The 27980-nt window shown below is 44.8% G+C and overlaps 2 protein-coding genes across 24 annotated transcripts in view; one reads left to right on the forward strand and one right to left on the reverse strand.

Annotated features, from left to right (window-relative positions):
- Window positions 1–27958, forward strand: part of APMAP (adipocyte plasma membrane associated protein) — a 46472-nt gene extending 18514 nt beyond the window's left edge. For 2 of the 22 annotated variants that reach the window (XM_065059076.1, XM_065059080.1), the window contains exon 10: window positions 4030–27958. The gene's annotated coding sequence lies outside the window, so the exon portion shown is untranslated. The remainder of the gene's footprint in view (window positions 1–4029) is intronic. The other 20 variants (XR_010471727.1, XR_010471732.1, XR_010471723.1 and 17 more) reach the window with 20 other exon arrangements.
- On the reverse strand, window positions 5147–11424 carry CST7 (cystatin F). 2 transcript variants are annotated; one of them, XM_005508732.3, is made up of 5 exons: window positions 11242–11424; window positions 9329–9514; window positions 6358–6530; window positions 5944–6060; window positions 5147–5472 (listed from the first exon to the last, which is right to left on the reverse strand). In XM_005508732.3, the coding sequence occupies exons 1-5, from the start codon at window positions 11345–11347 to the stop codon at window positions 5395–5397; spliced, it is 660 nt and encodes a 219-aa protein (XP_005508789.2). In that variant the 5' UTR covers window positions 11348–11424; the 3' UTR covers window positions 5147–5394. The 2 variants fall into 2 exon arrangements, with proteins under 2 accessions (XP_005508789.2, XP_064915165.1); XM_065059093.1 differs by lacking the exon at window positions 11242–11424 and having other exon boundaries at window positions 9329–9626.
- Window positions 27959–27980: the final 22 nt, after the last annotated feature.

Consider the following 27980-nt stretch of genomic DNA (forward strand, 5'->3'; position numbering starts at 1 on the left):
GCCTTTAGACAGTGTGCAGTTCTTCTCATTTTAATTTTTCAGAATGAATAAAGCCTGTCTGTCCAGTCTCTACAAACAGTGACAGTTCAGTAGGTACAGGTCCAGTCAGACAGCAGTTCCCTTAAATATAAAGACCACTGAAGTCTGTAAACACTGAATGTAAGCTGTGGTAGGTGGTATAACTTAATGTCATTCTGAGCAACTAATTTTGCATTGTGACAGGCTGCTTAACCAGGCCATTGGTATTTCATCTGTCATAAGAACCTTAACATTTCATTTTAGCTGGAGCTTTGTGGACATGAATATGAGGTTAGTCATTTCCTCAGAGAGAGGTGATCTGGTTGTCTCATGTATTTTGATACTGACCAAAAACTTGTCTGCAAGGTTTTTCAGTGCAGTGCTTGGCCCAGCAAGTTAGAGTTCAACCTGAAGTAGGGTGGGATGGTGGCACATGAGGCACCATGGTCCAGGAGAAAGTCAGCATGCTTGATGCTTCCTGGTGAGAAAGATGTCTGGCTCAAGATTGCCAGTGTCTCCATGGCCACTAATATTGAAAGGAGGCCAGTTACCACCATGGTGGCTGCAACATTGATGGGGGACCAGCACAGAACTGCGGTAGCAGGTAGAGGTGTCCTTGTGCAGCTTAAGGATCTTCTGACATGTGTCTGAACATAGGGTCTGCATACCTTCAATCCAAGGAGACTCAAAGTCTGCAGAAGTTGAAAGGAGTAACTTCCCTGAGCTCAGATGGTGTTGGCTCCCATTCCTGGTGCTGTGCTGGATCCTGATTTTCCATCCTTTATATGCAGAAGTGGGGTAGTCAGCTGTAGAACCCAGAAGAAACAGGTTGATTGACACAGACTTCTTTCATTACTAAGCTTAAGGAGTGCTTAAGAACAGTATTTTCATAGAAGCTCAGGTGCTTTTAATCCCCTGATGGTTCCTGAAATGCAGAGTAGTCCTCTCAGAGTAGTGCAGCAGCATTAAAATGCCTGTGGAACAAAAACTGGGATAAACTCTTCTTGGTACTCCTGTGAAGACTGCTTTTGCTGACTTGTTCTGCTTCCATAGAAGTATGAGTCAATGGAATGTTCGGTTTATGATGGATGGTGACACATCTGCCTTGAGCAATGGGGAAAGCTGGAACAAGTCAGGCTTAGAAAAAAACAGCTCTGTCTTCTTGCTTGATGATATCAGTGCAGGAACATGACACCTTTGCAGCTCTGAGGCTGTTTTTTCTCCAGTGTGGATGTACCCTGTTTCCCCAAAAATAAGACATGCCCCAAAAATAAGCCCACCATGATTTTTCAGGAATTTGTGGGTGCTCAAAATATAAGCCCTACTCAAAAAATAAGCCCTAGTTACAGTTCATTTTAAAAGTAGATTTAAATAGTGTCCAGGCAGCTCTACATGTAAAAAAGTAGTAAGTTTTGGAGCAAAAACTAATATAAGACCCTGTCTTATTTTTGGGGAAACAGGATATTGCCCACACTGAAAGAAGGAGGAGCATTTACAGCAGTATCCAAAGATCTTGTCAGGGCAAGATTGGCTTTTTTGGTGACAGGAGAAAGGGGCTGTGGCTCCCTAAGAAGGAGGAAACTCTCTCTGCACAACTCCCAGAGCCTGAATGTGCTTCCTGTGTCTTACCCACACTTCTTTTGGGACAGACTATAGGATGTAGAATTGGAGAACAGCATCTGGTCTCCTGAAGGTCTTGAGGAAGTCTTTGCTTTAGTGTAAAGCCCTGGAGTAAAACAGCCTAAGGAAAAGGAACTGAGCTGGAGTGCACCACAGCTGTGCATTTTCAAGGCAGGTTTTGTTTGGCCAAGTTGGTGGAACGGATGTTTCTGCATGGCACAAGAATCAAGAAGATTTTGCTGAAGTAAACATCTGATGAAAGTGATTACAAAGCCTTGGTGTAAATCCAGTTTCTTTAAATCTGCTTTGTGGCAGTAACCTTTGCAGATGAGATAATAACCTTCTAAGTTTCTGGGTCTCTCTGCTCTGTCACTTAGACCTTCTCTTCTAGCTTGCTTAGGAAACGGTGCTGTAAAAGAATAAGCACATGGGGCAGCTCATTTTGCTGCTCTGAGATATGGACTGAAAAATTGAGCAGTAAGTGATTGTAGTTAGCCTTGTACAAGTTTGAGGTCTCCTTATCTAGCTGCTGCTGGTTAAACCTCATCTTGGTTCTGTGCAGCTGTGTACATTTCTCCCCCAGCTGTCAATGGGTCCTGGAAGTCAGTCAGGTTGTGAAATTTGGTACAACTGGTATAGAAAGGCCTTCCGGGTCCTTAACATGGAGCTGCTGACATGAAGAGAATGCGAAGTGACAAGTCTGTCCAGTCAGCAATGCTTCCTATTTTGGCGGTAGGCAGTTTGTTCCCTATGCAATTTGAGAAGTAGGAATGTGAGATGAAATATTTGCATAGCAAAGCTTTTGAGCAAATGGCAGATCTCCATCTGAGAATCACTGAGCACTGTGAAGCTCTGGTGAAATGCGGCCTGTGTAGCACTGTGTGCATGGAGGTCTCCTCAGCGTGCAGCCTGTCCCTCTATGTGCAGACCATTAGGGAACTCTTTTTTAGATGAGGCTGAGTATCCTCATATGCAGATGAACCAAAACAGTATGTCATGCACTGGGCCCAGTGCTTCCAGGATACTGGAGAAAGATCTGAAGCTGAAGGAAACCACTCCTCCAGCTTGTTTGTAGCACCCCTGTGTGAACCCATACCTCTGAAGCACCAGCTTTGCTTGTGCCAGAAGCTCTTATTGTCACTCCTTGGATTGTTGCTTTTTCTCTAGCATTTGGGGATGGTAGGAACAATTTTCTCTTCTCCCCTTTTGCCCTAAATCTTTACTAGAAATATTTACTTTTATTTAATTGCCTTTGTAGCCTGGAACAGATGTCAGAGCCTCAGCCAGCTCTGCAAGGATCTGAACTCCCTGGAGTGAACTGGTGAACAGTTAACCTTGTAAATTCTAGGAAAGGAGCAGAGACATTGGCTTTTTGACTGCTACATGTCATGATGATTAAATGGTACTTACCTCCAATTCTTTAGGTCAGTGCTAGCAGTGTCCTTCTGCAAGGTGAGCTCAGTCGACTTTAGCTCTGCTCCTTTCTTCGGTGCTCATAACTCTCTTAGCTGGAGGGGATGATGGATGCTGCTATTTCACTGTGACTTTAATGTTACAGTAAACACATTGCTGCAGCTGTAAACATAAGGCTAATCTTTCTTTCTTAGAAGGTGCTCGTCTCCTTTCCCACTGTGTTGGTTGCAATGAGCTCATGTGTTGCAGTAAATGCTGCCAACAGTTTCATGTAAAACACGCTTCCGAACAAGCCTGTTTGGATAGAGATCCAAAAGATCTTGCTGCATTTTCCTTGAGAGAACAGCAAGAGCATGTTGGGTTTGTCAGCCTGAATGATGCCAGATTCACCTGGCTTTAACTTTTGTTTCTTTGACAAATGTGGAATTGGCTGTGTGAAGTGACTGAGATGAAGCCCTTTGTGCCAGCTGCTTGAAGGGTCACACATGGGAGACTGTTCTGTGATGTGCTTACTGCCTGCATGACTCTCTGCACAGACCTAAGCTGATCTCACCCCCACTGTGGCATGTGGAAAGGCTGATGACATCTGTTACTGAGCACCAGGCTGTCCTGCTGGCTGAAGGAAGAAACAGGGATCTGTTCAGCTTGTTCTGGGCCCAGGCTGTCTGGAGCTTACTGCCTGGTTGGAAGCACTTGGCACTGTGTGAAGCACCCAGCTTGAAGTGGAAAAGGGACTGAGAACATTGCTGACCCCTTTGAGATACGAAGAGCAGCTGCTCCTGGCTCCTATTGCCCTCTTACAAACTTAGCTGTGGCTTGGCTTTCCTGCTTTGTGGACAGCTTCAGCCACCAGATTTGGCTTTATTTGACATCTGGCTGTCAGTGGTGGCTTGTGTGATGGACGAGAGTAGCACCATACTACATCTATCCATGGCCCTACTGGAGCTTTCATTTGAGCACTTTTTTTTTTTTTTCTAGCTAAGAGACTGCCACTCCCAAAGGTAAGATGAAGCACAGCTGCCTCTCCAGCAGTGGATGCTTAATTTGAACTGCTGCTGGGCAACCTGCTCATCAGAAGTGATGTTTCTGAAGCAGAACTTGAGACTTGCCCAGCCTGCAAAGGTTTGCATTAGGATTACTCGGAGTGGAGACCTCAGCTATGCTGTTAATAGAACCACCTGTCTAAAGATCCCTGTACCTCGGCTTGGAGCCTTTCACTGGCCTTTCTTGACTGAATGGTTTTTATAAAGGCTGAAAGTGCAGGAGTTGCAATATTGCTGCAGAAAGGCAACAACTATCAGAAGAAAAGGAGTGTTTGTGGAAATAAAGTGCTAGGTCAGGGTCCTATCCGTTTACAAGTGCTGGTCTGTGTATAACTAAACATTGCTGTTTTAAGAGAGCAGTTACCCAGATCTTTCCAAATAAGAGCCTTAGCCCAATGTAAGCAATAATCTAGCCATGTACAAAGAGTGAAGGCTGAAAGAATGGTAGATGCCCACCTAGAGCAGACCATCATTCTGCTAAACTGGGGCATAAGCTGTGGTCAGACAGAAATTAAATGTCTTAAATTAATTGGAATGACACTACATTGTTTAACCTCAGCAAAAATATGCTTTGGGAATATGATTTGATTTGTCTTGACATTTGCCATGATACTGTTTCATAGTATGGATTAGCTTTTGATTAAAGTAAAAGCACTAGTTAGCATGTGTAATTTCTGGCCTGTGAGTGTGTTTTAAGACAACCTTATCTATACTCTTGTTTTGAAGAAAGAACAAATCTACCTCACACATTGCTGGCATATGTGTCTAACCTTTTCTCTAGCACCGGAGACTCTTAAGACTGTTTGTTTGTTTGCCCCCCTGGGAGTGTGCATGTATCACCAGGCAAAATATCTCATTGTTATAAACCTTTCCTCAGTGTTGTTGTCACATGTGCTGTGGTTTAGACTTGCTAACATCATAGCTGCGTGAAGATTCATCACAGAATAAAGAAAGTCCAACAGAGCTTCCTAAGTGTTTTCACACTGCTTGGAAACTTCAACCAGAGGATGGATGGTGCCCCACTGAATGAATGACAACACACGCATCTGCAGTTTAGTTTTAGAAAAACAGATGTACAACTGGATAGCAATATTCAGTCAAGGCAGGTCTTGTCTTTTTCACACAGATTTTGAGCATCTTTCTCAGGGAGAAAAATAAGCATGTGCTTTGCAAGAAAAGCTCTGTGGTGATTCTGTACAGCTGTTTCCCACTTCAGTTTTGGCCTCAACAGTCCAGGCAAGGAAATACTCGTGGTGGTGATAGATCCCCTGTAAGTCAGGCTTTCATGTAGGGAGGTGAGTCAGCGACAGAGAGCAACAGGGACATGTGCTTTATGTAACCAAGGTGTTATCCAGACCTCAAAATAGCATCTCAGCATCTGCAAACAAAAGGGATATTGGTGACAAAGTTCAGGTGGCTGCTGGTTGGTCTCAGCATTGTGGGCCATGATGGGACAGAACGCCATCTTTTTGTCTTCACCTTTTATCCTCTGAAAAGTACTGCTTGCTAAGTAATCATACTTTAGTGGGAAAGCCCTTGTTTGGATTTCCCCCACCCAGGAAATCTCTCTACTTAGCATGTACTCTATTTTGCATTATTTCACTCACTAATCCAGGAAAATGGGCTAGATGTCTGTCTGGTTCCACTCTTTGCCATCAGAAGCTGGCCTTGGATGCGTGAGAGGTACCACACTGCTTATACTGGTCACCCTGCCTCAGCTAGCTCTGCACAGAGGAGGTCTGTACATCTGAGGGGACATGACAGAGCTAGTCTGAAGGTGACTATACAGCTAGAGATGGCCAAGAATCACCTGCAGTTACTGGGTACCCCAAAGGAATTGTACACATACCTGTTGCAGGTTTTTTTTCCTCTGGAAGTTACAACTGTCCAGGCCAGAGTGTTCCCTCTTCTCACACACCGTGCGTTCAATTTCCACATGGAGCATGTATTTCAGCCCTCTGACAATCTAGATAAAATAGTTTAATTCTTTAAAGTAAGAGCAGGGAAAAGGGATGGTAGGATTTTGGCTAAGAATTAAGTTCTACATCTGTGAATTGTGTGTGGTGGTGTGAAAGTGTTTTATGTTGAATTACTGGGAAGTGGAGGCCCTCCTGTGAAGCAGTTGAATGGGATAGAGTGACATGTGCTGTTTATCTTTAGGCATGCATAGCCATCCTGAGAAGGATCAGGGCTCTTGCGTGCTCTATAGGAGGGTCAATGGTAAATGGTTTGGAGGACCCGCAGAAGTCTGGGCTCTTCTTACCTGTACCAGGGCTCTGTTTATTTGTGATTCCTTAAACAGAAAGAGGTCGTTGGAACTGTTGTTGTATCTGTAAACCCCAAAGCGAGCTGCCTTGCGGACCCCAGGATTGTTGGTGTTCACTGGGACAGGGGAGCCAGGTGTCATAGTCGAATGAGGTGGCGGTACATACATAGCTGAAACAACACAAAATGTGAGTGCAAAACACATCAGGTGCCTGAAAGAGTGGGAGTTTCAGCCCTCTGAAACAATGCTAAACCTTCTTACTTGTCCCATGCACTTGTGCTTCAGAAGGGCTCTGCTCATATCCATTATAAAGTAGTTTTCCTTTATGTGTTTGAAATGGTGAAACAATTCTGTGGAATGAAGTGACAGAAAAAGACACTGCTAGAAGTGGTAGCAGAGTTCAAACTGACTTAGAAGAAGCCAGGGTATCATAAATATTATTTAGAATGTCTCTGGTATGACTCCCAACTTGTAGAAGGCCCAACTTTGAATATAGTTATGAAGCTAGATCCTGTTGTCAGGAGTACAGCATAATTTTGATAACATATCAAACATTGGCTGTCAGAGCCCTGCTGTTCCTAGTTGTCATGCCAAGTTTAACTTGCAGACATAAGTCTTTCCCACCCCCCTTTAATCCTTTGATGGCATCATAAAGTTTTTATTTTAGGGGAACTTTGGTGGTGACAAAGGTATGGGGAAAGATACCCTCGCTCTACGTATTGACAAAGGAGAGAGTATCCCTGTTCTCCAACTGGGCAGGGAGTGGCCTGGGGCAGAACTTGGACTCCACTGTCCTGGAGAATGGGCTGCTTTAGGTGTTCAAGAGCTGTTGTCCTGACGCAAGTGCCAAGGACCATCTTATTATCACAGCCATGAAGTGGAGGAACAAGGTATGTAGGAAATGGAGGCTGGGGGGTGGAGAGGGGAACCCAAGAGCTTTCAAGCTTGGGCAATTCTTTCTACACGGTCCTTATTACTTTATATTCTTACTTGGTTATATGGCTATGGCTTGCTTGGTTTTTTTTCAGTAATTTAAAAGAAGCTCAAAGCTTACAGTTGATATAATTATTTCCTCCTCTTTTACATTTGCCTTCCCCTCCATTTTCCCCTTTCTGCAATAGAAACAAGAGAAAGAAATCCTCAACCTGCGCAAGTCGCTGTGCAGCCACTGATGCCAAGATCTGCCGGTGCAGGAGGCAGCCCTTGGAGTTCATGCTGTGTGTAGGCAGTGAGCCTGTGGTGCATGTACACACAAATGTGTGCACAGAGCTGGTACTAAATTTGCTGTGAAAGTCAAGCTTTTTATCACCTCCAGGTTTTTTTTCACAGCTAGATCTCTCATAGAGAGATGCATGAAGCATAGACTCTGTTTTTAAGCCAGTTTGTATTGGGAAAACCCAAGCAGAAGAGGGAGGGGCAACCTGATGACCCAGAGTTTATTTAAAAAAAATAAAACCCCAACATTGCATGCCATCATTGGCGTAGAAGGCTGCAATAATTCAGCTCTTGGGTTGCTGACATATGTCCTAGTTACACCATCTCATCCTCCCCCACAGGTGATAATGGCTGCACCCCCTTGTAACATGGCTCAGGGATTAAAGTCTTGACCTGCAAAGGAGAGACGCAGTTCCACGTCCTTCCTAAACCCAAGGACAGAATCATAGAATAATTTTGGTTGGAAGAGACCCTTAAGGTCATCGAGTCTAACCATAACCTAAATATGGCACTAAATCCTGTCCCTAAGAGGGGGATACCTCCAGGAATGGCGACTTAACCACTTCCCTGGGCAGCCTGTTACAATGCCTGTTACAATGCTTCTTCATTAGCTTGACCCTTAAGGGCCATTACCTTAAAAAGTTGAATGTGTGTAAGGTGATGACCCCACTCCAAGAGCAAAGCAAAATGGTCCAGAGGGTCAGATAACAGTGCAAGGCTCTAGGCAAACCAATACTGGTGAAAACACTTGTAGTCCAGGCCTCGGTGGGAACAGAAGCACTGCATGATCTGGCCAGGTACCTATAACACACAGAGGCTCAAAGAATGTGATCTCACAACCTGGGAAAAACATCTCTTACTGCTCCACAGGGAGATGCTTATGTCCAGAGAACTTGTATTTCAGACTCCATCCTTGCTTCTGGATTTGGAAATGCCAAGAGAGAGCAGAAAAATCTGTCCTTTCTGTGAGATGGCGTTAAGGTAGACTGTTTTTCTTACTCTGAGTTAACATGTTGAATGTTTTATTAAAAGGCCCCCTCTTCTACTTTCCTCATTAAGGAATAATTTTGGGGCTCTATTCCCGCAGTATGAGAAAACAATCCTGTGGATGCTCTCTCCCAGTCTGCAGCAAAGCTCACAGGCAGATTGTAACAGGTCGCCTTTTTTTTTTTTTTTTTTCATGGGTTGCTTTCAAAATCTCTCCATTACTAGGGGCAAGGCTATGCTTTATCTGTACATTTAAGATGTGACAGAGTTCCTGTATGCTTCTGCAACCCCAAAAGGAAACCACAGCCGAAACAAAAAGCTAATGGCTAACCAGGCAGGATCCCTGAGTGCATCAGTACTTTCTGTATATGCAAGCCAAAGTAAAACTGAAGGAAAGCTAAAACCTTCAGAATGAAATCGCTCCTGTCTGCAGCTGCCATTCTAAAGATTTAAGGCCAGCTGCAATCAAGAGAGTTTCCTTGCTCAGTAAAGAAAGAAATTATATGGAGTAATGTTTCATTAAAGTCAGATAATCAGCACTTAAGTTCACATCTGAACATAGCAGTCATATTGTTGCCCACAGTCTTTAGATTTAATAATCAAGGTCATGCAGAGTTTAAGCCCTGACAACTAAGTTAAAACCGTAAGTTAACTTTAAAATCCTTAGATTATGTCCCTAGATAATGGAAAAGGGCTGTTTTCTACTATTACATTAGAAAGCCACACTCACGGGATAAAGAAAGCAGGAATTATTTTCCACTCTTACCATCTGAAGTCCTGGCGAAGCCCCAGAGTGCACAACAGCAGAGTGTGGCGAAACTGCAGGTGAAGTTCACTGCCATCTCCAGTACTTCGGAAGAGGAGCCTACCAGTGAGATGAGTGACGGGTGAGACAAGTGACGGTCCTGCTTCCTGCCAGGGGAAGATGTGCCTCTTTGCGTGTTCTTATTGGCTGGAAGGGAAGAAAAAAAAAAAAGAAAAAAAAAAAAAAAACAGCACAACACCCTGAACCCCCCTGAATCATTGCAGCTCTGATGCAGACTTTGTTTTCTGCTGATGACCATATGCCTTGAAGCCCAGCTGCAAAGCTCTGGCTTGGTGATAACAGCACCAGTCCTGCATCAGACAGGGACTTCATGATCCTTAGGGGTTCTGCAGAAGCATGTGTAGTGTAACACCAGAAAGTGGTGTGTGGGTGAGGAGAGTAACAGTTGTGTGCTTTAAGATCCATGGGGAAATTTAGTTCTCAAGAAATGGGCAGTGAGCCCTGGGGATGTAGTTCTTGACCTGTGTATGGGCATCTGTGGGGGAAGAAGCCTGACAGAGAAGATGGGATCAGTGCCTTGCTTCCCCTGACATGGAGATGTGGGGTTTGGGTGAGGGAGACAGGGACGTTTTAGGGGTACCTCCCCAAGGGGGCTGTATGGAACAGAGCCAGCTGGAAGAGCCTTTTGGTTTCGGTGGTAGAGAACACTGTGCCCCACATTTATGAAACGTGTTTTGACAATAAGAAAGGGCTGTGTTAGACTCAGAGGAAGTGAAGTTTTCTCTAGGTGCTCTCCAGAGAGTAAGAGAAACATGGGGAGATGGGTCATTTGCCACTCTGTAACTTTTTGGCTCTGGGGTTGGATTACCCAGGGTCAGTGCTTGGTTTCCAGACAGGTCCTCTCCAGGCAGTCTTGGCCCATGCTGAGGAGCTTGCAAGTCTGCGGCAAGGATGTGGTTGCTAGACCTTGTGGTACTCCTAAATAACCAGCTGCCAGACTCAGGAGACTGGGAGATAACCTGAACTCACGCATCACTGAAGGGCTGGAAGCTGTGGACCTCAGTCTGCATATGTGCATTTCTTTCAGGTGAGCAGGAAGGTGGTAGTTGCCTTTTACTTGCCCCAGCAATGAACTGTGTACCTTTCTGAGCAAAGACTGCCTGAAAGTTCTAATGCAGGGCAGTGTGGGTGGTGCATAAGAAGCTGGAAGAAAATAATTTCAGTGTTTCCTGTAGGAAGGGTTTAGGTAAACCCTCTGTTGAAACATCCCACCAAGACGGAATGGGGCAAGCATGGTGAGTCGCATTTATCATCAGTCCTACTTGCACAGAGCTTGTGAATCAGACTCTAAAGCCTTCAGAAAACATTGAGAGAGAATGAGAGGGACTACAGTGGGGGTTTTTTGCCTCCTTTCCCCCCTTTTTTTGAGCTCGCACAATCCTTCAACTGTGGCACAAATAGAGACTGAATTGGGTATCTTCAGCCCTCCCTTTCTCCTCAAGAACTGTGCTCTGCAGTTCTTACCTCACTGAGAGTCACTGGGGGAATGTCTTTCTAAGCCTATAGTTAAGTCTTTCAACATACAAGAAAGGGGTGTTTGGGACCCTTGTCACCAGATCCCGACACATCCTGACTGTTGCAAGAACCTGTTTGTCACCCTGCCACATGATGCACCAGAAAGGATTTCAGGCTTCCTGCAGGACCTTCATCCCTCTTTTTTTGCTAGTGAGTTCACAGCCTTTCGATTTAAGTTGAAAGAGGCACAGTATGAGGGATTTGGGGAGATCTTTGTAGAGCATAGATTCTTTCCTTGCTTAAAAAAACTGCCTTGGGACACCACTGGGTGGGGACAGATCCCAGGGGCAGTAGACCTGTTTTCAGCCTCATCCAAAATAGCAATGCCTTGGTCTCACCTAGGAGGTTGCCTGTAGTTTTGATGGACCAGCTCTTGGGCATATGATGGTTGGTGCCCTGGGGCAAAGGGGTACATCCTCTGGCTGTCAGGGCACCGGTACCCATGGTCTTATGCAAATCTGGCTTGTGCTGCCTTCTGCCTGTCCTGCTGCGGTAGCATCTGTGCTGCCACAGACTTCGTCCTGGGGAGCTCAGGACCTGCTCTAAGACCTTTTCTTTCCTGAAGAGCACTGGTTCACTGTTGACGGGGTTTATTAAGCCAGCAAACTTAAAGCAGCATGTGTCTCAGTGCCCGAGGTCAGCTGATCGGAGCCGTTTCAGTGGATCCCGAGGTACCGGGTGGTTCTGCGGTTCCTCGAGTTTGAATTTCGCGTCCCGGAAGCCCCCGGCAGCCCTTGCGAGAGCGGCTGACGGGACGTGGGCGTTACCGCGGTGACGGTTATCACAGCCCCGCCCCTCTCCTTGAAAAAGCCTCCTAGAGGGCAACGACGCGTCACCGGCGACACCAGGCGCTGGGAGGAACAACCAGCTTGTGATGCGGGTGAGTACCACCCACACTGAGCTGCAGCAGCGGGTGTGGTAGCTCGTGTAGTAGGGCGCAGAGGTTGCCACACCTTGTTAGACCCTCTCACCTATTGCCAGTGTCCTAGACTGCTGCCGACCATGGCCTCCTCCAGAAAGAGAGCTTGTCACAAAAAGACTGTGGCAACTCAGACAGAGGCCCTGCCCCAAACTGTGGCTGTTCAGGTCTCCGGCTGCAGGGAGTGCCAGAGTCTACTGCTGCCAGGGGAGGATGGCCAGCATTCCACCTGTGTGAGGTGTGAGCAGGTGCAAGGTCTGCTCAGCATGGTCACGAAATTTAAGGAGGAGGTTGAGACACTGAGGTCCATCAGGGAGTGTGAAAAGGAGATCAACTGCTGGAGTAACTCCCTGGCATGCCAGCCAGAAATGTCCCAGGGAGATGACCCCCAAAATGTGATGGAACCCCTGCCCTGTCCGGGCAGAGGGGGGAGACCCGAGACAGCCCCTGCCCTGTCACTGTCAAGCAGAGGTAGGGGACCAAAGAGATGACGAGGGTTGGAAGCAAGTTCCAGTTTGGTGTCATGGGCAACCCCCCTCCCTACCTGCTTTGCTTCCCCAGGTGCCCCTCCATAGTAAGTTTGAGGCCCTGGATCTTGAAGAAGAGGTAGGTGAGGATGTGGTGCAAGGCCTGCCTACAAGGTCACATAGGAAGAGGCAGTTGACTCCACGCCTCAAGACTGCCTCTGATAAGAAAGAAATAAGGGTAATTGTAGTAGGCAATTCCCTTCTGAGAGGGGCAGAGGACCCAATATGCAGAGTTGACCCTCATCGTAGGAAAGTTTGTGGTTTACCTGGAGCCTGGATCAGGGCACTCCCCAACCTGGTGCATCCAGCAGATTACTGCCCACTGCTGATCCAGACAGATGGGGAGGGAGCTGCATCCTGCGGTCTGAGGGGAATCAAGAAAGATTTCAAGGCCTTGGGACGGATGGTGAAAGAGTCTGGGGCTCAAGTGATTTTTCTCTTCCCTCCTTCCATTTTCGGGTGACGAGGTGGGATGGAATAGAAAAATTCAGTCCATAAATGGTTGGCTACAAGACTGGTGCTACAGGCAGGGCTTTGGATTCTTTGATAACAGCTTTGATAAGACACCAGTCCAGACACTGATACGTGGGAAAGTTTTATCTCTCATGGGCAAAAGGATGCTGGGGCAAGAATTAGCAGGGCTCATTTGGGGAGCTTTAAACTAGATTTGAAGGGGGTGGGGTTGTAGCTGGGCTTGCATCAGTGGGGCAGCACTCTAGAATTGGTGAAGACCGGGAGGCCTCCCATAACCCTAGGGTGAAATCAGTGTGCTCAGCTTGCTCCCTGAAATGCCTCTACACCAACGTGTGCAGCATGGGGAATAAACAGGACGAATTAGAAACCTGTGTTCCATTAGGGGATTATCATCCGATGGCAATTACAGAGACATGGCGGGACAGCTCACGTGACTGGAATGTGGTCATGGATGACTATGTCCTTTTTAGGAAAGACAGGCCAGCCAGGCATGGTGGTGGAGTTGCTCTTTATGTGAAAGAACAACTACAATGTATTGTACTGTCAAGGCATGGATGAGGAACGAGTTGAGAGTCTATGGGTGAGAATTAAGGGGCAGGCTGGCAGGGGTGATACTGTTGTGGGTGTTTAGTACAGGCCACCAGATCAGGGTGAGGAAGTTGATGAGGCCTTCTACAGGCAGCTGAGAGCAGCCTCACAATCACAGGCCCTGGTTGTCGTGGGGGATTTTAACTTCCCTGATGTTTGCTGGAAGGACTACTCAGCCAGCCAGCCACAGTCTAGGAGGTTCCTCCAGTGCCTTGATGATAACTTTCTGGTGCAAATGGTGGATGAGCGAACTAGGAGAGGAGCGCTGCTGGACCTCATCCTCACTAACAAGCAGGGTCTGGTTGAGGCACTTAAGGTTGAGGGCTGCCTTGGTTGCAGCGACCATGAGATGGTGGAGTTCAGGATCTATTGTGGCAGGAGCAGGATAGCAAGCAGAATGCCCTGGGGAGCCCTGCACCCCTGAGACCCCGGATGAAGCCAGGTCAATGGAGGAGTTTGCTTTAGTTGATGAGGACTGGGTTAGGAAGCAATTAAATAGTCTGGACATCCATAAATCCATGGGTCCAGATGGGATGCATCTGCAGGTGCTGAGGGAGCTGGCTGAAGTCATTGCTGGACCGCACTCCATCATCTTTGCCAAGTCTTGGGAAACGGGAGAGGTGCCTGAGGACTGTAGGAAAGCAATATCACTCCAGTCTTCAAAAAGGGCAAGAAGGAGGACCCAGGTAGCTATAGACTGGTCACCCTCACCTCCATCCCTGGGAAAGAGATGGAACAACTTATCCTTGGTGCCATCTCAAGGCATATCAAGGATAAGAGGGTCATTAGGGGCAGTCAACATGGCTTCACCAAGGGGAAGTCATGCTTAACCAACCTCATAGCCTTTTATGAGTACATAACCAGGTGGATAGATGATGGCAGAACGGTGGATGTGGTCTGCCTTGACTTCAGTAAAGCATTTGACACAGTTTCCCACAGCATCCTTGCTGCTAAACTGAGGCAGTGTGGTCTGGACGATGGGATAGTGAGGTGGACTGTGAACTGGCTGAAGGAAAGAAGCCAGAGAGTCATGGTCAATGGGGCAGAGTCTAGTTGGAGGCCTGTATCTAGAGCAGTCCTTCAAGGGTCAATACTGGGATTAGTATTATTCAATATATTCATCAATTATTTGGACGAGGGAATAGAGTGTACTATCAGCAAGTTTGCTGATGACACTAAGCTGGGAGGAGTGGCTGACAGGCCAGAAGGCTGCGCTGCCATCCAGCGAGACCTGGACAGGCTGGAGAGTTGGGCGGGGAAAAATTTAATTAAACATAACAGGGGCAAGTGTAGAGTGTTACAAGAACAGCCCCAGGTTCCAGTATAAGTTGGGGAATGACCTGTTAGAGAGCAATGTAGGGAAAAGGGACCTGAGGGTCCTGGTGGACGGCAGGATGACCATAAGCCAGCACTGTGCCCTTGTGGCCAGGAAGGCCAGTGGCATCCTGGGGTGTATTAGAAGCGGGGTGGTTAGTAGGTCCAGAGAGGTTCTCCTTCCCCTCTGCTCTGCCCTAGTAAGACCACATCTGGAATATTGTGTCCCATTCTGGGCCCCTCAGTTCCAGAAGGACAGGGAACTGCTGGAGAGAGTCCAGCGCAGAGCCACAAAGATGATTAAGGGAGTGGAGCATCTCCCGTATGAGGAAAGGCTGAGGGAGCTGGGTCTCTTTAGCTTGGAGGAGACTGAGGGGTGACCTCATTAATGTTTATAAATATGTAAAGGGTGAGTGTCATGAGGATGCGCCAGGCTCTTCTCAGTGACAACCAATGATAAGACAAGGGGTAATGGGTGCAAACTGGAACACAAGAGTTTCTGCTTAAATATGAGAAGAAACTTCTTCTCAGTGAGGATAACGGAACACTGGAACATGCTGCCCAGGGAGGTTGTGGAGTCTCCTACTCTGGAGACATTCAAAACCTGCCTGGACACATTTGTGTGTAGCCTCATGTCCTGGTTTTGTTAAAAACAAGTTTATCTTTTAGTGAATTTGCCTGTCAGCTAAAGCCTTCATATTAGCTGCATTTTCCTGGAGAACCAGATACATGTTTTGGTAAACATAGCAATGGAATGCAAAGTTATTGATAAGCATGGATGCACCTCTCGCGAGAGGGGCAACGAGAAACTGGTGACCGAGAAACTGACCAACTGAGTATAACATCCCATTCATGTGAATACTTTATATGAAAGTGGGAGATCAGGAAGATCTTGTCCCTTTTCCTTAGGGCCGACATTAGGAGAGGACCTTGCTAGTCATCCCCACAAACTGAGGCCTAGTGACAGACTGAATACAGCTCTGGTTGGCTGCAGAGTCCAATCCAGGATTTTGGGTGCCAGCTCTGCAGTTGCTCGGACTTTCAAGATTGGTTTTGTATATTTTGTATTATTTTCTCTATTCTTATTAGTAGCATTAGTAAAACATTTTTAATTTTTCCAACTCTCTTCTCTCTCTCCTCCTTTCCCTCCCGATTGCCTGTCCTTAGTGGAAAGGAGGGAGAGGGAGGGGTGGAGGGGAGAGGAGGTCAGCAATACATCTGCCACAGCTTTATTGTCACCCCATAATCAAAACCTCGACACCTCATCTATGTGTTCCTGCTCCAGCAGGGGGATTGGACTAGATGATCTTTTGAGGTCCCTTCCAATCCCTAACATTCTGTGATTCTGTGTCAGCTGAGGGCACATTTTTCCTGCCACCTTCCCTCTCCCCTTCTTTCCATAAAATTGATCATTTACAGCTCTTCCAAATCAACTTTTCTTTTTTCTAATGACCCATTGATAATTTTGTTGAGGAAGTTTCTCCAGTTCATCTCTCCTAAAAATTAACAGAGTGCTCACTAAAGAGCAGTGGTATTAACTGCACTAGATACTGTTATGTAAACAAACAAAACCCCAACACCAAGAAACTCCCTCTCTCTCCTGCCTCCCAATAACTGACAAACAATAGCAAAATCCTCCAAGCCCATGATATACAAATACTTGTTATTTTTCATTGGGAATTTCTACACTGTGGAGGAACCTATGACTGAAGACTGGTACTGTTGTCCCTTTGCCATGTCTCATTCTGGCCACTTGTCAGCTCTTGGGACACTGCTCTCTGCTACACATAAATCTGCAGGAGTGGAGCAGCATGTTATCTCATTTGACATTCAGCCCAGGAAAATAAGGCAGATCCTCTTCTCATTTCAGCTCCCTCAGGGTCACTGATGGGAATTTCACCCACTTCCCTGGAATACACGTGTAGACCATCTCCTCCAGACCAACACGGGGTACGTGGTGCACACTATGGAGAGGTTTTCACTCTCTAAATTTCCCATTATGTGGCTGTTCCTGTGTGAGCAGAAATCCTGAACAGGGAGAGGATGAATGTAAGCAGGCAAGGAAAGGCTCACTGATTATCCCAGAGTAAACAGAGCATTTGCTTTAAGCAGTTTAAATCAAGCTTATGATCTCTGCATTAAGAGAGGTTAAACAGATCTTTAAGAGACTTGCATGCCTTAAGAATCCTCATGTTCATTTTTGTGTGAGTAGGGAATGTTTATTGTAAGTCATGGGAAACCCAAGTGTGCAAGAGAGTTTTTCATTTTATCTTTGTTGGGCTGGATTATTAGAGGCTTGGAAACAGTGTGCAACTGCAGGGTTTTTGGTTTGTTTTTTTTTTTTAAAGCTTGACTTTCATTATCTGTAAATAAAATATACAATTATTTCCTCCTTATCTATTGAAGAAGTAAAACCATAGTACCTGAAGTTCGATTTTCATGACATTTGGTGCATAAGGTGGATTTTTTTCAGCATCACTTTTTGTTTCTGTCATTCAAGGCAGACCTTTGCCCACAAAGCACAAGCCAGTTGTTGCTACCATGACTTCCTGGAATAATACCAGTAGGGTCTGCACAGGGTCCTGTTGGAGTTACACACTTGTAAATGCAATCAGCATTTTGTGAGCCAACACAGGCAGGTTGCAAGAACAACTAGAGGCCACAAATGCAATTGCAAAGAGCAAATTTATTTAGTTACCTTGCTAGCAGGGGATCTCAGAGGGCAGAGGTGACACAAGTGGGGATGCAAATGCTGCAGAATCGCTGGTACAAGATCACTGGGCCTGCTGTGTTTTCCTGTATTTCAAGGCTTCAAGCACCTACAGTCTTAGGCTGTGCTCTGCTCTTTCTCACAACAAAGCAGGAATTTCAGCCACAGTGATGAGGTGCCTTAGAGTTTCTCACAAGCCTATGTTATCTAACACAGAGGTTCTACTTGTCAAGCACACAAGGTCAGTAAAACAATTAGTGTGATGTATGTGCTTTTTTCTACACCACAGCTTCAAATCACTTGAGTGTATTTACAAATTCCTCTCCTCACTATTCTTACGCTATTCTGATACATTCCACCCCCTCACTAAAGCAACTGCTTCTGCTGAGGCCAGCAAAACCAGAGTTGTTCATTTGGGCTTGTGAAGTGTAGCACAGAGCAATTTACCAAGTCACACAATAAACATATGCAGAAAAAGGAAAAAATGCATTTCTGCAACACTTCTTTAAATTGGGTGTCCCATTCATCTTGTCAATGAAACAATCTACTGATAATGCATGGCTGAATGACTCGACTGTTTCATTGCTGCTTTAGTCCCAAAGATGTGAAATGTTGTCTTCCATGCTGGCTAGTTCATCATGCATGTTGAAGAAACACCTGCCTTCAGAATTGAAGCATTTGCAGCCACTACCTACTCAGAGAAAACAACAAAAAGAAACATTAATGTCAAAATCCCTTAGCATTGCACAATTCTGTAACACAGCTACTGGGGTTGTCACACTACTGAAACACATTGTTAAGAGATCTGCATTCATTAATTTCTTCTAAACATTAAAGGCAAATGTTTTGGGTGCAGTAGAGGCTGAACAAATCTAAGTTCACCAGGACAAATCTAAGTTAATCAACAGGAGTGTTATCACCTTCCAGTAATACATACACTGCTGCTCCACCTCCTTCAGCTGGTATTACCCCAGGTTTAACAAGCTGGTGTGGGTTAATTGACCACACAGACTGGAAAGCTGTGCCCTGCATTTTTTCAGATTGGACTGCAATTAGATGTTGTGTCTGTGACACCAATAACGTTGTTCCAATACTGTCTCTTCTAGCTAAAGCAAGGTGTTCACTGATACCTGAAATATAAGAACTTGAGAATCTGATATTAGCAAAGAATGTAACATAAGAGGAGAAGTCAGGGTATAAATCCTTACAGCATTCTCTGGAGTCATATGAATTTCTACATCGAATCGGCTGCAGTCCCACTTCACAATCCATTGGTGTGAATCATTCCATTTCCCCAGATGTTAGTCCTAACACTGTACCCACAGCAGTGTATACATATTGCCAACCACTAGATGGGATTAGGAGTCTGATATAATTGACCTGACAGATATACAAAGCCCACTGACCCCCTTTTATGTTTCCCCATGGCCAACATAGTGCCCTTAAATGTAACTGTGTACAAGTAGCACAATGATGTGCTCATGTTTTACAAGTATATATAAAATAGCAAAGCGGTTTGTGAGCAATGTTCCATGCACAAGCAGTATAAGATGATCCATGTCTACAGGCTGTATGTAAACAGACATTTTTATGCTAGAGCATGAATGTGCACTTCATGTGCTTATTTCTGTAAACAGATGCGTATGGGGTGTGCTTACAGAAGTGTGCATGTGTGTGGACACACATTTGCTTATATATCAATGTGTGAACAGGTACGTGCTTTCCTGTAGCTGCGTATGCATGCAGGTGGTGGCGTGTACACATACCTGTCTGTTTGTGGAAACATTTCTTCATGTGTTTCAGTGAGGAATCCTAGGTGTGCATGGGAACACATACAAGGGAGAGCAACTAGGCTCAAAGAAAGCAGACTGTGAGTTTTCCTACACATTCTGTTTCTTTCAGCATAGCTAGTCGTACCAAGAAAAATCACTAAGCCTTTGATCTGCAAGAGAAATACAACAAAACATGCCACATGGAGTAAATTTAATTTCTGCACACCAGTGCAGATGTACATATGTGGCAACATTAACACACCTGCTTGTTGACAGAAAGACCTGTACTCACGTGCATGTGGAGAAATGGATAGATACCCCAGGCGCGTACACACACACACAAACATTTAGGCAAGAGTCTGCCGAGGGAAACAGAATAGCAAAACTTCCACTTCTGCTGCTTCTGTGTTGGTTCCTTAACTTTATCCGCCCACATGAAAAAAGCAGGCTTGTTCAACCACAAGTAGGCAGAACAGCACAGCTGTGCACTCACCAGCATATATATGCATAAGAGATCACTTAAACACACAGACAGAGAAAAACATAGAAGCTTTCACACACACTAGCAGATGGGCACCGCAGGCACGTAACCCACAGGCACCCCCCCAAATATTTATTGCTGTGTGTGCAGAATCACATGTTTATTCTCAGAAAGGTACAAAAGTGCCTATCACAGACAAGCTTTTGAAGACAATCTCTGATCTTCTTTTATGATAAAACCATTATAGATGTATTTTTTCTTTTAGACCTACTGCTAAGCATTCTTCGTGTGTGAGATTCTGGCAAGAGAAACAGATGACGAAGATCAACTTTGAATTCCAGAACAAACAGCTTTATACCCTTGCAGTCATGTATGCCTGTGTGCAAAAGCAAAAAAAAAATGTACACACACGTGAGAACACTCACAGTTGTCCATACACCCACATATCAGGCATACGCTTCTGCACCCACTCTCCATTGCTCTTTGCCAATATGAGCCCATTGATTACATTTCTCTTTGAGCGCTACTGCTAAGTATTGTTCTTTGTGTGACTGTAAAGAGTCTACCAAGGAAAACGGGTGCATGGCACAACTTTCAGTTCTGCTTTCTTGTTTCTAAACCTTTCCTGGAAGCTATCTGAAATAGAGAAAAAAACTTAACAGCAAAGTCAGTTATACTGTTAAACAGGCATTCCTTAGTAACAGCACTGGGGAACAGTGGGGATTATCCACCTGAAGTGCTCCAACAACTGGACGCTCCTCTGTTGCTTATATTCACACAATTATTGCATATTCATTTCAGTTTTTGGAAATTTTTAACATACATCTATACTAAAAAAGAGTTGCTTAAACATAAGGTTAGTACAGCCTTAGTTATTTCACAGTCTTTGCTGCTATCTAGCATGCTTTTCAGGTACTGCATACTCTTTTGAGGAGGCTTCTCAGGGTCTTTTGATGTGTCACAGACCGACCTCTCCACATTGGCAGCTCTTTGCGGAAGCACACATAGTACACACGCAAGTAATTGATGAGTTTTTTCTTAGAATACATCTATTAATTACTAGTAAAATATAAGCGAAGCACTCTGCTTCTAAACAATGTATCACTTAATCTTCTATCTCCCTCTTGTCATGCAGAAGGATCTAAAACTTGAAAAATATCCCCTCATTTTGCAGGTGGTCAGAAAGCATTTACCATGTCAATTGGTTAATGATGGGTACGTCCTTTGTAACTTAATCACAGTATACATTAATTTAGCACCTTCTCTTCATATTGCTTGTGTGTCCACATGCAAGCACAGGAGAGGTCAGCTACACACATAAATAAGCTTCTGTATAAACACACATGCATGTGCACAGACACGGACCAACACATACGCATGTCCACACACAGGAACACATCCAAAAGCATCACTACCTGCGTGTAGAAACATACAACCATGTGTACCTCTGGTGCAGCGGAGGATCACACTGCTAGGCAGCAAACACATTCAATTAATTTGCCAGGCCTCAGAGGACACTGGAGACGGGAAGTAATTCAGAGACAGCATCCAGGTACACACCCAGGTGGATGCTTACCAAGGACTGCTTCTTGCAGGCTGAAGTCATTGTCTTTGCATGACAATCTCCAGGTCAGATTGTCTTCATTTCAGTGAATTCAATCCCAAAACCAGTCATTGCTGAAGCTCAGTCCCACACGAAACACTTCTGAATGCAATGGTCACCTTGCTTCAACTGGCCTCCAGTGCAACATGAATACACCAGCCAGGAGACAGCATCAGCCTTGCAGCAAGCAATCTGTAGCCCTGGGAAATGGTGGCTCACCTTTGTTGCTTGTCAGGATGGGCCCAGGAGGAACCTTCATCCCTGCTAACTCACCCCACTGGAGGGAGAGAAGGAAGGTAAGAATTGCAAACACAGAGGAAATAATAATTAAAAAAAAAAAAAATCATCTATGCCTGCTACTTCAACATAATAAGTTTCCTGCTTCAACTGACAGAACAATTAAGTTGAGGAGTGGGTGTGGGGATGATCAGGTGTCCGGTCCAGAGAGACAAATCAGTTAAAATGCTGCAGAAGCCCAACAACCACAGAGCTGTATGTGCTTGGTCCCTCTCAGGACCTTGCCTGTTCTTCCACGGCTGACTTTTGTATTTCAGGTAAACACCACAACCAGGATTGCATCAGCCAGGCTGTGCCTGGCACAAAGGGAATTGGGGACTACACACCATCTAAAGCCATTTTTGCCTTCTCTTTATTAAAGATTGTGTCATTTATTTACAGGCAGAACCAGAGGCTCTGAAAGGAAACAGAAGATGGAGGAGAGGTATAAATCTGCTGTGAAAGGTCTGTGGAGAAAGTAGCTGAAAAATGCCTTTGCAGCAATAGCTGCCCTATCTTTCACCGTCCTCACCTCCTCCCTCTCACCAGATTCCTGGCAGAAACTAGTATCTCCTGGCCCTGTGTAGCCCAGCAGGTTGCTCAAGCAGCTTGGACTCTACACAATGCAACAACCAGCCCAGTGACATTCCCCTGCCAAGTGCAGACCAGTAAGGACCAGTGCAGGCATGCTGGCTGTGCCCATGAGGACCAGGGCAATCCACAAGGTCAAGCAAGCTGCATGGGCACACTGCTCCGTGTCACCATGTCACTAGTAAACCAGGAAAAACTGGCAAGAAAAAATAACAGGGAAGTCAAAGGTCTTGCGCTTGATGCATTTGTGTGTGAGCCAGGTGTACAGAGCTACCTTGTACCAAGATGAAAGCTACCTAAATAGCATAAAAAAAAAAAAATCCATTTTACAGCAATCAATCTACCAGACACCCACCTAAAAAACTCAACGAGCCTTCTTCTGAAAGCTTTGCTTTACAGACCAGCAACAGACACATTTGTGGTTGTTCCGTACCGCTGGTACAACAAGGAGCCGAAGGTTCACTCATGTTTCTCTTGCTCCTTTGCTCAGCTCGCTGTTATCAGAGCAGACAAGAACAGTATCTCCCCAGTGAACACAGTGCCAGGCTCTCCACCCACCGCTTCCTCAGATGTCAGAAGTGAAACTTGATCTGTACTTGGAAAGGACACAAGGGAAAATGCAGTGGTTATCAGCTCAGTCTCTGTGTTGCATAGCCCCAGCTACAAAACTGATTTGGGGATATTGGCAGTGTGTTTTGCACAAAAAGCTGAATAGACACCTCACCAAGCTGCAAGGACAGGTGTGGACAAGTTTCTGAGCTACGAGTGAAACTAGCTGCTCTGGGCAACTTTTTTTAAGGCTTTGCTGTGTCAGGGCAAACTCCCACCCTCCTTGGTTCAGGAGCTGACCTCCCAGCTGGCAGAATAGGCTCAAACCTCATATATAACTCAAAGCAAGCACGGAAGAGAATGACACTGTTAGAAACACTGATCTTTGTGGTCTTTCATAGGAACCAGGCCAATACAGGGTACAGGCAGCCATAAACCAACTGGGGAAATGGAGAATATCAGTACCTCCAGAGGAGTACAAGATAAAATCGGCAAAAGTACTTGCAAAACAGCTTAAGAGCAGCTTCATGCGGAATGTGACTGCTCCTGTAGCAGTTTACAGACTAGCCCCTCTCAAACACTGATCAGCTGTAAGCACCTTATTGGTGGTAGGTCTCCTGCCAAAGCTGCTGGGAGGGCAGTACACCACACGAACACCCATGTACTGTGGATGAACTTGTGCCATCAGGGTTTCTGAACTGCACTCTCCTCAGTACGGACAAAGGTTGATCCTTAGCCAGGCGTTCTCCAGAAAGGTCTACAAAGCAGAGCTCCTGGAAAGCTGAGTCTATTTTCAGTAATAAGAAATGGAGGTTGTGCTGGCAGTCTCAGGACAGGAGCCAGCAATCACTCCTTCCTGCCAGTCCAAAACAAGATTAGCTGCTGTTGTCCCCACATCCCCAAATATCCCTGCTCTATTCCTAGTAAGTTTCTAAAATGTGCAGAAAATAACAAATGAACAAGCTTAATTTGAAAGCTTTGTGAGATAAAAAGGAAGCGCTCAACTTCTTTCTTTGCAGTGACAGGGTCAAAGGTGCAGATGCTGGTAACAGCAGGGGCAGGTTGAAGCAACAAACATAAATGTGTAGTATAGCCTATGCTGAAGAAACCAAGAAGAGCAAGGTCACACTTAGCTGTGAACTTGGAGTCTGTATCCTGAAAGACATGGGCAAGTTTTATCACTTTATTTCTCTTCCTGAAGAGAAACTTGTTTTTAGACTGTTAGGGTAGGGTTTTTTATTATTAGATGAAAGTTAGAGCAGAAAAAAAAGCAAGACTAGAGAGCACATGATTCTGAAATGCTTTGAAAAAAGTCAATAGCACAGTCCTTATCCAAAATCCTGTGGTTAGTTCTCATTGCTTCACATTAAAAGGACACAAAAAAAGAAGAGTTAGAGGCACAAAAAGGATCCTTAAAAAGGCACAATCAAGTGTTTGTCCATACAGCAATGAAAGACCTCCACAGAATTGCTGGGCAAGAGGAACATATTTAAGTATAACTAAAATATTTCAGTTTTAGCTCTATCCTCAGAACTCAGGAGTTTGTTTCGGATTTAAAGCACCCTCTGTATGGGAATTGCACAATATGCTCAAGTGACTTGCAGCTGTGATGTATAAAAAGCACATACATCACACCGTTTTACTGATCTTGTTTGCTTGACGAGTAGAACCTCTGTATTGGATAACACAGGCATGTGAGAAACTCTAAGGCACCTCATCACTATGTCTGAGACTCCCGCTTTGTTGTGAGAAAGGGCATAAGGCTGTGCCTGCTTGAAGCCTTGAAACACAGGCAAACACCACAGGCCCAGCGATCTTCTACTAGCGCTGAAGCGCTGAATTCTGTAGTGCCTGCGTCTCCACTTGTGTCACCTCTGCCTGGGAGCTTAGATGCTGCTTCGGATATCCCCTAGCAGCGAGGTAACTAAAATAAAATTTGCTCTTTGCATTTGTGGCCTCTGGCTCCTCGTGCAACATGCCTGCGTTGGTTCACACACCCTCCAAGAAGACATTTGAGAATTAAAAGCTCAGTGATTGGGATTCCCACCATAAATTAGTGAAGTTTTAGGTTATCATGTTTCAGACAGAAGTCCGTAACTTCAGAAAAGATAACACAGGTCACTGTCTGACCAGGCTACTTTGTAGATGCTCTTCTGAAGCTTTTTGACAGAATGTTCACCTATAGCCCACTGATTTAATCTGATTTAGCCATTCCAGTGCTGTGGTTAACAAAAAACAGAAGCAAAATTTGCATTACATGCAAATCCCTGCATCCATGCCACTAAGTTTAAAATGGCCAGAAGTTTACACCTGGATGACAGACAAAGCATCAGCTAATACAAATTGTGCTGTCTGAAATATCGAAACTCCACTGTATTAACAGCCTAAGTGACAGAAAATTTGGGAGCGTTTTAGTAAGAAAGCACTCCAACTAGTAACTACTGGGGGCTTATTTGACTACCACCCACTGAAATTTGAATGGAGCACAAACATCTGCAATTTAATATTCTTACTAACTTGAAGAAGGATAAGTCCACAAATGGAAAGAAGGTGGCAAGAGAAAATAAACAGGTAATGGCTCATATGAAATTGAATAATTACATCCTGTATTCTGCAGCAACAGCCAACCTCAGCTATCCCACATGCTACGAGCCCATGTCAGTGTTTTATTCTGAATACCGCTATACTGCTCTTGACAGGACTAATTTGTATTCCAGGATCCCGGATGCTTTGGAAGAGAGGATTACTTATATTGCCTTTTTAATGGGTGCTGGCTCCCTGGCACATTCCTGCAGGAGTCATTGTATCCTTGCATGAAGACCCACTCAGTCTGCAGCTGCGCTATGAACACCAAGGAAGGAAAAAGTTAAATAAATCACACCAGAAATTAAGACCTCACATCAGCAGCTGCAACAGTCAAGGGGAAGAGCAGAGAACTTACCTGAATTAATGTGTGGCCCAGGGAGCTGGCTGTGAAAGGCCAGAATAGGAAGGCTTGGCACAGGACAGATAGTGAAGCTTTTGAATACAAGTAAAGGGATTGAGGTTATTTCCTTTAGAGGGACAGAGCCAAAGCACAGCATAAGTAATCTGGCTGCATTAGGTTTCTCCACATCCTGTGGGAATTAAAATCCTTGGAGAAAGAAATCTTCTGTTTTTAACACAGTATTGTGCATTAGGAAACTTAAGGGAACACAAATATTTTGTTCTTCTAACTTGATGGCACAGCTGTCTAGAAATGGAAGCTCTTCATCCTTTATCAAATCAGACACTTTAGCAGTAGAACTTGGAGGCCTCATCTTCCCAAACCCTGAACAGCCATTTGTTTCAGCTTATTTTCATCTCAGACTATGCTTTTGTATGGAACCTGAATGGCATGCTAGAAACATCACATTATCAGGTGAGCACATTTTTTCACCCCTCTCAATATTAGTCGTGCAACTGAGCAGATACTGTCTTACCACTCACTTAACATGCATGAGGTTTAAGAGGTGAGGAAAAAAAAAATTAAAATCCCTTGTTTTACAGATGAAGAATGACACCAAGTATTTCTCAACTCAGACTTCTCCAGTGAACACTTAACATTTTTCACATTCCAGTCCACTCCCAGACTATTCCTTATGGAAGCAAAGGTAGGCTGGGAGGAGCCTAGATTAAACATGTGGTCTTAATTAAGAACAAAAATAGCATACAGTAGAAGAAATTATGGAAGTGAAAAACACATCACTTCTAACATCAGATGTTCTTAGGTGAGATGCCACATATCAGATCACTTCATCCAGCTGTGCATCTCTCACCGTTTTCAGCCCCCGAGTCTGGAAGAGGAATGCAGGTCTGGTGACCTGCACTGGCCCCTTGTCCCCCAAGTGCCTTCTTTCCAGGGGCCTTGCAGCACTGCCTGTCCCTTGCTTAGACAGGATTCTCCACTCACTCTTGAATTTCACAGCACATCAGGTCACACAACACACTTCTCTCATGCTGTTATTCAGTGAGGCCTTTCGAGTCCTGGAGCAAGACAACCCTTGATGCGGGACAGCACTGCAGCACCGGCAGCCAACCAACACACAGGAAACGCTCCAGGGAGCACCAGATTGCTTTTCCCTTCATGCTGTTCCTTTTCTTTGGGACTGTTGCTACCAGGGGACCCAAATTAACAAGGTTTGTTTCCCTGATGCTGACACACTTTTGCCACGTATTAAGAGGGCACTAGCAGCTCTTCTGTGACAACACACAAGTGTGTTGTTTGGTCACAGTATCAATCATGCAAACTGATATAGGCAACCACTGCAAGACACATTTTACAGCAGGACTCTTAAGTTCCCTTTTACAAACCCGATATGTGAAGGTGGGAGGCTCTTAACTGAGGCACAGCTCCATCAAAATCAGAACAATGATATTTTGTGCTTTCACAACTCTTTGCAGTAAGCTGAGCCCATAACTACTATTTTATTTTCCCATGCCTTCTTGCACACTGTTTCTGGCCAGAGCCTTGCCAATGCAAACAAGATTATTTTTGAGATTATTACTACCTCTGTAATTGTCAAAGGGGAATAAACCAATAGACTGGGCAGACCTAAAAACCTGGAATGGCTAAAAAACCCACAAATAGCTACAAAAGTGAGAATACAAGGTATTTTCAAAAGAGGGCAGGACACAAAAAAATCCCAAACATGTTTAAAACAAACGTGAGCATGTTCATGTTCCCAGACTTTGACATATTATTTAACAGAAGAGACTGAATATCTCCTGCTAAGCCATCATAATATTCAAACAAGTTCAAGCACTGTTCACAAGAAAACACACAGCAGGAAAAGGAGCCAGTTGCATTTAATTACAACAAAGAGGGTTTCAGCCAGTTACAAGCCAGCTTACCCCAAACATTGTCCCTTACTAAAAGACAGACTTAGTGACACCACATTAAGTTGTATCATTCCTTTCATAAAGCAGGACACCCAAACACTTCCTGAATGGTTTCTTCTAAATCACCCTAGCAATACACTCTGTCTTGCTGTGATGATATAGAAAGCCAAAAAGCAACTATTCCCACTTCTTGCATATAAGGAAAAATAAATATAAACAAGGATTAGAGTATCATGAGAGAAGATGAACAGATTCCCACCTCAATATATTGTCTACCTCTAATGAACAGGGATCAATAAAAACAGACCCTTAAAAAAAAAAAAAAATCACACACACAAACCCACCACAACAAAACAAAACACCACACGAAACACACAAAGTGGAAGAGACATGAAGATATTGCTGCTTACAAG

Source organism: Columba livia, chromosome 3 (genome assembly GCF_036013475.1).
Source record: "Columba livia isolate bColLiv1 breed racing homer chromosome 3, bColLiv1.pat.W.v2, whole genome shotgun sequence".
Taxonomy (NCBI): domain Eukaryota; kingdom Metazoa; phylum Chordata; class Aves; order Columbiformes; family Columbidae; genus Columba; species Columba livia.